The sequence below is a fragment of the Hippoglossus stenolepis genome, chromosome 16 (assembly GCF_022539355.2).
Source record: "Hippoglossus stenolepis isolate QCI-W04-F060 chromosome 16, HSTE1.2, whole genome shotgun sequence".
Lineage (NCBI taxonomy): Eukaryota > Metazoa > Chordata > Actinopteri > Pleuronectiformes > Pleuronectidae > Hippoglossus > Hippoglossus stenolepis.
In genome coordinates this window covers 12,484,849-12,500,239 of record NC_061498.1, presented here as the reverse complement: position 1 = coordinate 12,500,239, position 15,391 = coordinate 12,484,849, and the positions used below count along the sequence as shown (strand labels likewise).

General features: G+C 42.0%; 1 protein-coding gene across 1 annotated transcript; it reads left to right on the top strand.

Moving 5' to 3' along the window:
* The first annotated feature begins 4,559 nt into the window (after positions 1 to 4,559).
* Positions 4,560 to 15,391, top strand: gpr146 (G protein-coupled receptor 146). Its single transcript, XM_035181279.2, has 2 exons — positions 4,560 to 4,855; positions 11,173 to 15,391. Exon 2 carries the CDS (start codon positions 11,212 to 11,214, stop codon positions 12,211 to 12,213), a length of 1,002 nt encoding a protein of 333 aa, XP_035037170.1. The 5' UTR covers positions 4,560 to 4,855; positions 11,173 to 11,211; the 3' UTR covers positions 12,214 to 15,391.

Here is a 15,391-nt window from a genome sequence, read left to right as displayed (position 1 = left end):
GGCCAAGCGCTCACTTTCATTTGTAAACAAGCCATATGGTCGTCTTGAAACCTAAAGTCTTTAAATGCAGACCGGAGCTTTACAGTGGCTTCCAAGAATAGGAACAGATTTCAGAGCTTGATTGGGGATAAACCGTGATTTAGTCGTCAGACCCACGGTCTCGAATACATACGCTAACTTTCTCCACAACTTTCTAAGATGTTTAAAGATGCTACATACCAATTAAAACAATCTCTGCTGTTGATGTGACATTGATATGACATACATCAATCTATCTCTTAAAAATAGCAAATTCTCCAGACATACCACTGCACATAAGGGCTCTCTGACTACAGTTCTGGTGATATTATCTTCTAATTTTAATCATATAATGTTTCAGGAAGAGGAACAACTCTCAGAAAGCTTGTAGCTCATGTTATACAAGAAGAAATAAACTAATAGCTATGCATAAGCATATGAAGTATTAATCAGACTAATGTTGTGGAACTCTGAAGAGTGTATGTGAGGGATTATTGCATTAACCACCAACCATCGCTTACAAGTGACTCAGACTGAGACTCTAACTGATAGTGAGTGATAGGACAGTTTCCTGTTGCTTGGGTATTTTAAACCATCATAATATATTAAAATCAAACAAAACAAAAGCAATATTTTTATGTGTAAAAAAAACATATTTCATGTGGCATTTAGTGTAACTGCATGATAGAAACTAGATAAAATGTAGATAAAATGTGTTTCACATGGGTGCACAACACGTTCAGTCCCCACGTTATCAACCACTCTTAATTCTTCATACCGCACAACAAATTCTGAATGGTGATGAACTTTATCTGATGAGTAAACAAAGGAAGACAAACAAAGTAATTACAGGAGCAGATTAAATCTCCGTCACAATAAGCAGTGACAGTTAGAAAGGAGAAATAAAGTAGAGAGATAAAGGCTCGCCGGCCCGGAACAACAAGATTCTTCATTTCATGGGGACTCAGAGAGATATGTCAGTTGCTCTGTAGTGATTTTCCATCTGGTCAAAAAGAAAAAAACTGTCACCAGTTTGTCAGACCTTCCATTTCTGCATTCTGGCTTTTGTCTTGCATCGAAGCGGCAACGCTGCAGTCAAAGCCAAGAAAGGTTTAAAGTGCAACGCGTACCAAGGAGCCCTGGTCGTACTCTCTAAACCTCTTATTGGGTGCTGAGCAGACTCCTAAACCTTTCATACTGGTCCATTAATGTTTACTGAGTGACATTTTAAATCATATTATCCATGCATTGTACGTGGCACATTCACCATTGTCAGCATAATTGAGTGAAAATATCTGCTTTGAATGTTCTGCAGTAAATATTATCCTTTAACAGTTAATTGATGCAGCTTTGGGAAGTGCAGTGCTTGACATTTAAGACTCACTCCTGAGTTGTAGTATTACTTCTTACATAAGTGATTGCTATAGCACATGCAAAAGGCAAGAGTGTATATTTCCACTGCACTGATCTCCCGTTTCTTCCATGTTGTGGCAACTGACATTATGAAACATGTAGTTGTTTATCTGGAAAAATGAATAATTTTCATTATGTTTGCTTTTTGGAGATATTATTTTGGAAAACCTTTTTTTTCGAAAAAGCACATTCAGATTCATATCTCTCATCGACCAAGGAACAGTTTTACTTATAGTTTCCTTTCAGGTCAGTTATCAGATTGGACATTATATTCTGAAACTGCACATCTGACTGGAGACTGTAGTATCTCTGACTGACAGAGGCCCATTAGACTGAGCACAGCTGTGGTTACTCTTAAATATAAGATCAGAGAAATATTCCACTCTTGAATTATTCCGATTTATTTCTACTTCAGTTCTTTCAAACGCGCATGTGACTTATGTTCAACACTCCTCCTCAGCCTCTACAAAGCCTGAGTGCACTCACTGAGCCGTAGAGAGGCATTTAGTTTTCAAACGGTGCATTTCAACTATCTTTCACTACTGTTTTTCATTTTTATTGTCGGCCAAGAACTAATCCTGACTTTGCATGAAGAGTTGAGGTTTTTTGAGCGTTTGCCTCCAGGTTCTGTTAACACTGTGGAACTTCAAGCTTTCACCTCAGGGACGTCCTGGGACAGGATCTTTAACAGCAAAGTCCTGATAAAGGCCTGATGCTGCCATGCTGCATGTGCAGTGCTTATCTCTGACTCATGGATGAAGCATAGAAACTTTTGGTTTTAAAGTTTTCCTGTGCCAACTACAATACCATAAATAAATGAACATGATATTTACTTGCTTGACTCATCACCAGCACCTATAAAGTTGCGTATTGAATCATGGCAATGCTGAACTTTAAGGATTATATATTGCTATGGGACCACCAAGTTATTGTGATTTATTTTGGTTGTTAGAATGCAAAATGATCCCAGGTTTACAATATATATATACGATGCATAATGTATAACCAGCGAAGCAAGAAACAGGATAATTAATGTGAGTATTTAGTCATAAAACTCACTAGGTGGTGCGATAAAAACCACTCGAGTGATTAACTAACTTGCCTCATTATCTGTGTCGGAGGAGTCGGTGGGGAAATTAGCTTCTGTTCAAACAAGAGGCATTAAATGCTTTTAATCATCTGCTGTACCACACACTTCTCCGTGTCAGGATTATGTCGGAATATTATAAACTGTGAAGAATTTAGCGTACACCCTAATCCTTAATCTTCTTAACAAACTTCAGCAGCATTATTACAGACTGCAACAGAACAACACAAAGGCATTTCATCATCCCAACAAGCAATTTGTATTATGTCCTTATCAGCCATGCTGCATTACAAACTTTTCCTCGTTTTCCCATGAACATGAAAGCAGAAAGTCACCAATACTCTGCTATTGTACAAAGTATTAATGTTTCCGCAGACAGGAACAATAATCTTATTCTTTCACTTTGAGGGACACAGGCTTTGTTTGTCCAAGAAGACCACAGAAATCAACATAGATTAGAGGCTGAGATGTCATCCATATCTCTAATTAGGTGGAGTGACTCAAAAGACCTCTAAATGTGTTTCTTGTAGAGCTGCCCTTTGTGGTTTTGCGGTATGTCTTTGGTTAGGTTAGCAGGCGTTCAGACCAAACAGTATCAAACTGCATTAAAACAAGGGGTTTGCTTTGCTGGGGGTGACTTGTTTCAGGCACTCGTGAGACGAAATATGAATCGAGGGGGGGAGGCAGGTAGAGCAATAAACGCACGAGTTGGAAGGTAAATCTGTCACAAAATACTGCACTCTAAGACCTACTTTACAGCCAAGGAAAAACCCTGTTCTTTCCCAAGCTGTAAAAGGAAAAAAATGGTGGTAGTTATTTTGACTTTCATTCCAACAGTTGAATTAAAAAGTAGAAATATATAGCGTCGATGATAATCCACCAGGAATGTGCACTTGCATGTATTTTATTGGGTGCTTTGACAAGGGCACTCTTTTTACATGCAGGGTTAAAGTTCTAGGCCTAGGTCTAGCATACGCTGGCCTAAAGGGTCAGGTTAAGCAATAAAAAGAATAAAAAGTGGTTTGTTTGACCATAATGGGAATCAAGTGTTAACTCGAGTTGATCCGCCTCACTCGAAGGCCAGAGAGAATGCCAGCCGTCTTAGGGTATCATTTAAAAGTGTAATAACACCAACATTTTCTGACAAAGATGCTCAAGCAAAACCTAACCCAACGGCGGAAAGGAGGGCTTCAGAAACTATTCAATCAAGTGACAAGAAGTTCTCGCAGAGTTTGCCGCCCCCTTTTAGAATGACAGAGATAACTGATAAGGTTAGGGTTAGGCATAGATAGGGTAATGGGAACTTGGTGGGTAGGCCTACACGGACGTTTGCACAGAGATTACGAAATGTACCTCCCCCAGTGGTCAATTGGGTAAGTATAACTCCAGCCTAATAACAACAACATCTCTGATGTCTGCAGCTGTCCGTTTGCACATTCACAAAGAAGCAACTATAAGCTTTAGGGTGAGGTTGCTTCTTTGAAGTTAGGCGAAGCAGAATACGACACTGCAACATGACATGTAAGGGGATATTTTTCTTATTTTTTTACAATAGAAATTTTTGTTTAGATTGTCCTTATCACACTGATGTATAAAACGTTACGATTGTCAAGACTGACGATTGGTCAATTGGGTGTATTGGTGGGACCTTCATGATAGTGGGATGAAGTGGAGATGCATCGTCCATCTAAATTCATACGGCCTTTGATCTGTAATGGGATTTTCTTTTTTAAAGAATACATTTAAAAAATGTATTGCTTACATGATTAGTTGTAACATACAGTAAATAGTGGGTACAACAAAATTGCCTTTGATATGACGGTGATATCTGTGTCTACTTTACCAGGAAAATCCCCTGATGTGCTGCAGCATATGAAAAGTTTGCAGGGGTCCAGTGTGTGCGTGTACGTGTGTGTGTGCGTGTGTGTGTGTGGGGGGGGGGAGTCGGTCTCCCTCCTCGGTCCCCACCTCCCGGCCCCTGGCCCAATCACAGCAGAGGACCGTGCAGCGGAGAGAGGAGACGGTGGGGGAGGGTCACGTGTGTACACAGTGTCGGGCTCCAGCAGTAGTAAAGTCTGCCGCGGCTCTGCCTCCTTTTCACAACGAGCCTCGTCCGCCGGAAAGTTGACGAGCGAAGTGCTCGGAAATGCGGTGAGACGGACCCGCTTCGTGGAACTCGCCGTGGTTTGGAGGCGACGAGGAGCCGAGGCGCGCAATTTCTCATTCTCCAGGATGTGTGTTTTCGGAAGGAAACGAGCGAGAGACGCGAGTGGAAGCGCTTCATCCGAACCTGATGCCTCCGTAGGTTTGTCACCGAGCCAAGTCCGTACGTTTCTGGTGAGTTTGGTTTGCGTTATTTTTCCCACTATTCCCGTGCGTAAAAAGTGCCAAGTTTTGCCTCCGAATGCCCACGTTCGCAGCGATAGAAAAGGTGAATGTGATGACTGAGCGGCTTTATTTGTGCCACTAACGGAAGAATGGTGGTGAAGCCCTGACAGCTATCCCCGCTTTGATGTGCTCAGTCAAGTGTGATGGAGAGACCCCACTGTCCACGATAATAAGGACTACCACTAATACTAATACTTCAGATGCTGTCAAGAGACCCTGAGGGTTTGTTTTCTTAACCTCCAGGGTTTTAACTTCCTGACGTGTTTCTCACGGGGTCAGTTTTCTCTAGAGCTGGGAATAGAATAAAAAGAAAGAAAAGTTGGGTCAGGTCAACCCAGAGTCCTGTCAAGTGAAATCCTTTGATTTCCCTTCTCAGAAATTAAAATAAATGGTTTAAGGTCGTGTGAGACTTCTCTTTATATGAATAATAGCCCAGTGGAAGCCACAGCTAATGGGATGTCACCACAGTGAGTTTGTTTATCTAACCACATGTGATGTTTCTAACTGGTACACTGCAAGATGTTGACACTTTACTGGATCTGTACGTGTGCTAATACACTGACTTAACTTCCAGTACATTAGTAAGTGATTAGTAACAGTTTTATAGATATATGAATATCCGCATAATACCAATACCAGCCTCTTAATTCAAAGTTTTATAATATTCAAAGCTTTTAATGTCACTATTTAATACAAATGTTAATGTACAAATGTGATAATTCAGATTCTGGCTAAAGATGATGCATACAGGGCAGTATCAGTAATGACTCTGATAACATGGAAGTGATCTTTTATAAATGACGTTATACCCTTACTGACTATGACTGAATTCTATTTTAAGTACACACCCCTCGCCAAATTAAATGCTTCTTGAGCTGCGGGCTTTGCACTTGTTGTCGTCAGCTCCGTCCATGTGACCGAAGGGGACAAGGGTGTGTGTATGTGTGTGTGCTCAATGACAGTAAGCCCTGCTTTGTGCTGACCATTGAACTCTGACTTGTGCCGAAGAACTGTGACAGTTCAGTGTGTTGCCGGAAGGAAGCCGAGGTGGGCCGTCGACACTGGTCGTGACTCGTGCTTGAACTAGAGACTACCACACTCAGGAAATACTGTTTTTTCTCATGACAATTTGTTAGGTCTGTCTGTGAAGTGTCCCTCTATGTGTGCACAAGATCTGTGGTTTGCAAGGAACGCCACTCACCAGAAAGTAGCTAACCTGTCCTGCACACAAACAGATTCCTGTGAGTTTCTCCTCAGAAACGGAGTCAGTATTTTAATAACCCCTGAGAGCTTAGAATTTTTAATTTGCTAAATGTTTTGCGTTAGCGTTCACCTGAAGCCAGATGCCTCATTAATTGATAATTCCAAGAGTAATAGGCAGCTGAGAGAATCACTAAAACCAGGAGAGATTTAGGGCTTTATTTTAAAGTTTAACGTGGTTTTGGCCTCCCAGGATGAAAGCAGTTACGTGTTTTTTGAATTATAAGATGATAAACAGTCCCAGCATGTGAGCAGCGTGATCTTATTTTCTCCCAGTTGTGCTCCTCGCTGCTGCTCCGCTGCACACTGCAGCAGACATGAGCAGCGAATCATGTGACATCACTCAGTACTTTCTGAGAAGCGCCTGTAAATTCCAGTAAGGATATATGAGGGGTGTGGGCCATGCATGTCACACTACTCCCATCAGCCCGCGAGATCTGGCCGCAAAACGCTGAGACGTCAGGCATGTGGGCGTCACTCTTTTACGCGATGGTGTTGTCTGGTGGGGCTGAAGCATGCTGAAGCAGGGCCTCCCCCTCTGGGAGTATTCAAGTTAACTACCTCTGGCATGAAATGGGGCAAAAAGTTCAGACAGGGTTTAACCTAGTCTGCGACAGCTGTCAAAGTCAAGGGCGAGAAGAAGAACACAAAGATTTTTCCTTATGTAGTTTTACGTGTTGCACTTTTATGAGGTGCAGCTTGCAAAATGAGAAGCGGCCCGGTCTTTCTCCTGGATTTACTTTCTCAAATACACACTGGCAGAAATAGATGCGTATAGATACTTTATAAAAGACACCATACAGTAAATCGTTAGCTTTCTTGTAGCTATGGGTATCTGCCTTATTAATTGAGAGTAAAGGAAGATATGTACACATATATACATGGAAACAGACAGAGCTTTCTATCCCTGCTCAATGTTCATTTCTTCCATTTTTGTGCACGTCTTCTGAAAGCTAACAGAACGAAACGGAGCAGTACCACCACAAATTGTGAGGGGGCAGTGTAGCCAGCATTGTAAGTGAGACATCTACAGGACTCGAGGAAGACGAAAGATAACAATGGCCGAACCTTTTGAGCAGAGACTTTGGGAGTTGACAAGAAACAGCAGACGTCAATATGATGTGTCTGTTGTTGTCAGAAACTGCTGACTCTGCGCTGCCCTCTAGCAGGTGTATTGCTCAACAACCACACCAGGACGCATGGCAGTGTGTGGGCTGTGATGGTTACATCGTTAGAAACGGATGCATCTCTTTTTATACGTAAAGGGAGCATAAATGAGACTTAAACAATGACCAAAAACAATCCAACAAGAGAATGTCATTCGATTAATTAAATTTTTATTATCGTGTTACAATAGATCATAACTTCAGTAACGGACTAATAATCAAGAGTTGTTTTGCAGTTATTACAGTAAAGATTGTACATGAAAACTAATTTATGTACTTTAAAAGAGACACAACTACCACATCTACATATTCCTTATACATCTGTTGTTACACATCCTGTTATAACCTTTCAAGACACTGCCTGTGGTTTTTCCTGTACGTTAGCAGGGTTTTCTGTGACCTTCTCACCACCATTACAACGTCACCTCCCTCTGTTGTCTTGGATTTTAGAAATGTAATGGTGCTCATTACCTTGAATTAAAACTGACATCGCTCATGCCGTGTGAGTGTGTGTGCGTGTGTGGTGCCTCAAAGTCAGGGGTAGACATTTTCTTTCTTTCACCTCTCCTGTGTTTTTTTTCTCCCTCGGCTTAGTGGAAAACTAGAGATTTCATTATCACAGGCTGCTGGCAATATGTGCATAGCTAAAAGTGCCATGACTTTCACAACAGCCGAGTAGAAGTTGCCCCCAGAGTAAATCTGAGGCAGACAGTTCACAGTTAGTACTGGTTGTTTACAAGATCAGCATGAAAAACCAGTTCTGAAACATTTAATAAGTGTTGATTAAAGCAAAGTAGCAACCATGCCTTGACTTGTTTGTCTTTGTTTAATGGGTGAAGTCGAGGGGGTTATTATTTTTAAGCAAAAGGGCCCGATGGGTCTCCTTGAAATAAAATAGGTGTAAATAATATGTAATTTCTGTCACTTCCAGTCAAAAATGTAGGAAACCTTAATTTTGACTGTTTACCTTCAGTCCTTTCTGTATAACAAAGCCATCACTGTTTTTTCATTGATACATGCTTATTGACACCAATAATCCGACTGTTACTCTGATTATGATGTTTGCATGAGTTTCCATTAGAATATTCTGATTATGACTCAGATCGACATTACGTCCACTACGTCATATGTCCGACATTACCCTGACCTTTTTGAAAATATTGCCATTGCGATGTTTTGTGCCCTTCAAAAAAAAAAAATCATTATATCAAAAACAAGTAGCATACCTACAATTTTTGTACCAACAACATGTCTTGATTACCTCTGCAAAGGACGATATGTTTTCATCGGCGTTTGTGTGTTTGTTTGTTAGCTGGCTTTCTCAAAAACTACTTAACCAATTTCCATAAAAGTTTATGTAGGGGTGGAGCACGGCCCAAGAAAGAATCCATAACATTTTATAGCAGATCTGGAGAAACAGACAAATGCGGGAGTTTTTAACATGGCAAGATATGGTGTTTGCTGAGGTATGCCCTCTCCAATAGCCTTGTAGTCAAATGTTTGCTTATGACCTTGTTTGTGTAAAGGTTTTTACGTCAGTGTCTTCTTCATACTATTCTTAGTCTTAATTTGGTTAATATCGGAATGGACTGAATCAGATACTGGGCAAATCTTTTCCATGGAGACGCAGGAAAAAGGAACTATTCCATCCAACTCAAGACTCACGAGCAAGTGTCTGTACTCGATGTGAAGTTGTGTTTGCTGCGCATCTGCTTGTTCAGAGACAAGGCCAGCAGCGTAACAGTAATTAAACACTGGCACACACCAAAACACATCTATATAAACTCCTTTTATATGCAGAATTATGAGGTTCCACTCAGCTGTCGGAAGCTGCAGAGCGAGCCAACGTGATAATGAAAGGGTGGAAGAAATGTCTGTATACAGCAGGTGCTAATGAATGGGGACAGCCAGCCGCAAAGCAGCGAGATCTCTTTAATAATCCCCGACCTGTCTTTAAGTCATTTTCTCTTTTAAGTGAGGAAAGGTTGTTGAAGAGGTGAAGGGGGGGACAAACTTTCCATCTACAATACAATCAGAAAACAATCTAAGGGAGAGGAGCAGGGCTAATGATGGGCTTCTGTCAGGTTCTGTTTAAGTCAATGAGTCACTGCTGGTGTTAGAGAACCATGTTTACAACAGGCCTGACCAGGGCTCCTGTTCTGGGAATGATATTTTTTTTTTTTGTTGTTGTTTCTTTTTGAGTAACTCTACACTTCCTTCCTCCTGATCCTGTTCCAGTCCGCCTCTGAGCTCCAGCCTCCAGCACTACAGTCTCATTACAGCCAGTTGGAGTAGTATAGAGGAGGGACTGAGCCCCTGTGTGTCTGTGTGCGTCTGTGTCTGCGGCTTAAGGCCAAAACAGCCCCTCTGTAGTGAAGTTACGTAAGTAAACGGAGGAACGTTTCCCCTTTACTGGCAATGTTACTCATCCTCCCGAGAACTAATCTGTCTTCCCTCCCTTTTTTTGTTTCTTTCATTTCAGGGGAGGTATTTCCAGAGAATTGTACAAAGTTTGACACATCTTTTTTTTGTGTGTGTGTAACCTTTTGTTTCTCTTCAGCGCTTGTGAGAATTGTTCTTTTTGAAACTGTTTTGGAGAATGAAGCCAAACGGACAAACATGTGGAAAAGTATCACTGAGGAAATAAAATACAGTGAACGTTTGTGAACTTATCACTGCAATGCTGCGATAGCCTTATGATCTTCCGTTTCCTTGTCCAAAGCGTGTTTGATAAATGTATTAAAAATGACCTGAGTTAATAATGCAAAGGGAGCGTTACATAACTGTTTTAAAACTCGCTGCCTCAGCAGTCTTGACACACAAAGGCTCCTGACGTGTGCGTGGTCATTTCTTTGACCTTGCCCTGAACTCCAACCCCTCGACTCGGCCCTCACCCACCCTTCCCGAGAGCCTGCTTCACATTTCACTCTTTATAAATCTACCCATCATCATGTGCCCCCCCCCCAAGTCAACTGGGCAGTAACCTGAACAGAGGGTGCAAATGCTTTACTCAAGAGCAGGAGCTCCAAAGCTGGTGTTCCTCTTAATCTCGCTGCTTGACCATGTGCAGAGCACAAAGGCAGCTCTCGCACAGGCAGCAGAGGCCCCTGCATGTGACTGCGGCTGAGAGGGAGAAAGAGCGAAAAATGTTGCAGGGGCGTCAAACAAACCCAGTGTTGTATTCTTCCATCAGAACAAGGGCCTCATTTGCTGCGGCCAGTGTGGCTCTCAAAGAGAAGAAAAAGTGGGTTTTGAGGGCGAGCTCGCAGCCGAAACATTGCGGCAGCTACATTGTGAGGGCTTCGTACTCAGCCAGTCAGATGCACTGAAGTGAAATTAACAGCGTTACCCAGGGCATAATAGCTGCGCCGTGTTTTTGTGTCAAGGCCCTGCTTGCTCTCCTGGCGAGCACAGAAACCAACAACAGAGAGGGTTGAGTTCTGCAGCCGACCAAAGCACAGAACACAAACAGACCTTTACATAGAATACATCAATAATTAATCAAACCTATGTAAACGGGAGCTCACAAATGGGACTTTTGTCATTTTATAATTGTGATATTTGTCTTATCCACTTACATTACAGGAACAATGACATGAATACATGGTTTCATGTTCTGCACGTATTTTGTTGTTTTTACAAAGGGAAATTAGCTATGAAACTGCTCGGTGATCACATCCACATATCATTTTTGTCTGAACACGATACGGAAGTAAAAGTCATCCCACACAAGTTATTGTTTCATCGTCTGTAGTGAAAAATCTATATGGTTTATATGAATATTACTGCTAACACTGATATTTACCATTAACTCTTTTCTTCCCAACTCTCTGCCTGCAGTCGACCTGTTGAGTGCTTGACCTGTGTCAGAGCCCAGCGATGTGGATGTGCATGGTTTACAATGAGACGGACACCAGCGTGGACTTCCGCCTCTGCCAGGACTTTGGCCTCATCCTGTCAGTCTTCTCCCTCATCTACCTCCTGGTGTGCTTTCCACTGGGGCTGTGCTACAATGTGCTGCTGGTCGTGGTCAACCTCTCCAACAAGGTGTCAATGACTATGCCAGATGTGTATTTCGTCAACATGGCCATCGCGGGCATCGTGCTCAACCTGGTGGCGCCCGTGGAGCTGCTGAGCTCCACCTTCACCCGCTGGCACATATGGGAGTACAACAACGAGGTCTACATCACCCTGCTCATCCTCTTCAACATCTCGTCACTGGTAATCATGTATTCCACCACGCTGCTCAGTCTGGACTACTATATAGAGCGAGCGCTGCCTCGCACGTACATGTCCAGTGTGTATAACACTAAACATGTGTGTGGGTTCATCTGGGGCGGTGCAGTGCTCACCAGCTTCTCTTCGCTGCTCTTTTACGTGTGCAACCACATCTCCACCAAGATGGTTGAGTGCTCGAAAATGCAGAACAAGGAGGCGGCAGACGCCATCATGATGTTCATCGGCTACGTGGTTCCGGCTGTGGCCGTCCTCTATGCCTTTGTGCTCATTTTGCGCATTAGAAAAGAGACAACGCCTCTGGATCAGGACTCCGCTCGCTTGGACCCTTCTATCCACAGGCTGCTGCTAGCCTCAGTCTGTGTGCAGTTTGTACTGTGGACCCCATACTACATGACCCTGTTGGTACACACTGTAGCTGGTGCGCCGGGGTATGTTAGCAATGCACACTACTTACCTACCTATTACTTCTTGAGATGTGTGTCTAAACTGCTGGCATTCTCAAGCAGTTTTGCGATGCCTCTCATGTACAGGCAGATGAACAAAAACTTTTCCAACAAGCTCCAGCGGCTGCTCAGGAGGCTGCACTGTGGAGGCCGCTCTTGCCCTCACGAACGCTCAAACGTGCAGCAAGTGGTGACGTGAGGTCACCCACTGGGAGATCATTGACGCACCCTCCCAATCCCCTCCCACTTCCACCTCATGGCCTAGCCGGCACTTAACCCCCACCTGCCCCTACAGAGCCAGTATCTGACTGCTCTCCCTCGCTGCTCTGGACTGTGTTAAGAGCGACCTAGCTGACTGTGGGATTTCCTGTCACCTTCCAAAACTTGATCTGATATATATCCTCCTCTGCAGTGAGAGGACAAACCAAGCAAAAAACCACTAAGTGCTGTTATTTCTTGTCACAGAGCGAAGCTCTCCACTAAGATATTCTAGCTTCTAGTTTCAGGGCAGTAAATTTGGCAGAATCAGCCAATAACGCTGGCAAAGTATCCTGTTAGCAAGGGACTCCCAATCACTATACCTCTGCACTGGGTGTTTCTTTGTGTTAAGTTGTTTTCCTGCTGACAGCGTGCAAGTGTGGCTAATGCATGACAGCCTGAATTTCACTGTTAAGTGACAATATGCTATCAGATACAATATATTTTTAAATGTCTTTAGTGTTTCCCTCCAGCATGAAGCTACCACCACCCCCCCACACACACAAGCAGAAGCAGTAAAGCTATAAACTTAAATTATGAAGTGACGCCAAATTTGGTTTCTGAAGAGAAAACTCTGCATTGACGGATGGCGGCTGGTATATCAGCAACTCACCCCAGCTAATGAACTTGTGTTGTGTGTCAACATTGCAAAGCAACGCTCGGCGCTGCCGGTGAAGAGCTCTGTCTACTGCCCTGAAGCTACAGGCCTTGATCACTTGAATGAAAAGACAGTTCTACCTTTGCAGAGCTGAATTTTCCTTTTTACTTAAATGCGTGGAGAGTGATTCCTCATTATCAGTGCAAATGCTCTTTACGTTTCAAAGGTGAAGTACAATTGTTCATGGACTCTTCAAGATATTGTATCTTCTTTATTGATACCAGCACTACCCTGTAGCTATAAGTAGGCGCTGGTTTGAAGACATGTTCTCATTTATTTTTTTTTATAGATTTGAGTTCTGAGGTTTTGATCCACTCACAGGCATAGAGAGATTATTATTGTATATGTGAAGCTCCACGTTATGAAATAAATAGTGTACACACCCACACCACTTTGAAGCAACACATGAAATGCTCATATAAAGCTTGTATTCAGGTTTCAGACATAACCGGTATACCTCTCTGCTGAAATCACATCACCTGTTAACCACACGCAGTTCAAATCAACTCATTTAAAAAAAAGAAATCCACTCATTAATCCGAGCGGAGAGCCTCAGCTCAGTGTGTGATTTGTTGAGATGTGTTTCGCATCTGCTGGAGTTACGCATGCGGTGTCACATTGGGTCAGTCAAGTCCGCACGGGGTCACAGAGAAGACCCCGAGGAGGAGGTGGAATGTACATTCCCAAAATCGCATGCCCACTTATGAGTGGTTGGGAGGTTTTGTCCAGGTGGAAATGTGTAGCCTGCTTGGGTCGCTCCAAAGGCACCATCAAAAGAAAACAACAACCTTCACTTAAGTATGAATGACTCACCTGCCAAGCACCTGCCAACAGCGTGTATGACACAGAAGTAGAGTTTGATCTGTAAATGCTGCTCAGATGCATCAAGGTTATCTGCACGTTTTTTTGGCAAAAAAAAAAAGAACAATAAAATGTTGTTCTTGCATTATGAGGTCTGCGCATTTAGTTAATTTTTTATTTGGTTTCTGAATGAAAGGGCCAGTTTATGAGTCATCCTGTGAACAGATACACCAGCGATGTGGGGCTTAAGGTTAAGACACTGGTAAATCCCTATCTAACAGTCAATGATAATCACTTATATAAGTAAAAGGTTGAACTTTACAAACAACTGGCTTTGACTCTAAAATGCAAAGGATTGGACAGTCATTTAAAGCTTGTCATAGACATGTGCAGTTATTATTAAGATTATAATGTAATTTTACATTTACACATACTCACAAACCAGGAATATTTTGTGTCTAGGACTGTGGTATGAAACAGTGTCCAACAACTGACTTTACGCTTCAAAGCTCCACCATCACTTATGTGTATCTGCAATCAGCCGGTAGGAAGTAAGTGTTTGTTTTCAACTGAAACCGTGTGTTTACTTTAAGCGCTACAGTATCTGCTGCCCCCATTTCTAAGGAAAATCACATATTTTGACTCAGTTAATCATTATTTAGCTTCAGTTCAAAGTTCTGATGCTCACTATTTATTTAAGACTGGGAGTCAAAACAGCACTATGTCAAATGATGAGTGGTGTGAAATGTGGAAAAGGTGGTGCCCATTTTAAGACATGTCCACGTTGCTTTTTTACCAAAAATTCAACTAATACTTAATCAGTAGGTCACATACTGACACTTGAATTACAGCGAACAGAATCAAATTTTTCCTCTAATTTCATTATTTGATCCTTTGGTATTTTTATGCATATTAATTCGACAAACTTGATGTAAATTTTACTGTAATTTCATGACAATGCATCGAAGTAGAAACATTGGAAATGTAGTTATTTTGATTTTAAAATATTTGTAGGTTTCAGTATCTTTTAATCTAGGTCAGAATTTGCATTAATGACAATCATGGGGATTTTAAAGCGATGTAAAGAGTTAGGACCATTTAACTTCATCATGTTTACTGCACCACCTTGAGAAAAATTTCACAAAACCTTCATGAATTATCGAATGATCGGTTTCGGTAATAATTAGCAGCCACCATAAATTGACTAAATGCACCATCTTCACAACTGACAAGTAAAGCTTGATCAAAGTGGGTTTGGAATCACATGAGTGCTCTGTCTGTCTGGGTTTGGTTTCTTATTTCAGAGGGGCCATACACTCTCACATCATTGCAAAGAAATGTGAGTGATTACCACTGAGCTCAGTTGAATAGCGGAAACAGGCCGAACAGTTTGAGTCTCGAATGTATGCAGATGTATTTTAGCTGGCAAAACCTCAGAAGTCGAGATGAATCCACTTTTCAGATGTGATGCTTTTTACGACTGTGTATGCAAGTGTAAATGTCATGTGTATATATGTTGTATGTGAGAGATTTACAGGAAGACAACACGCTCTTTCAAGAAAAAAGAAGCATACAGTATTATTTTTTTGAGAGATATATTTTAGATTCTGTAAGTAATCTACCCAACTGAGTCAAAGACTGAATAAACAATAAACTAACA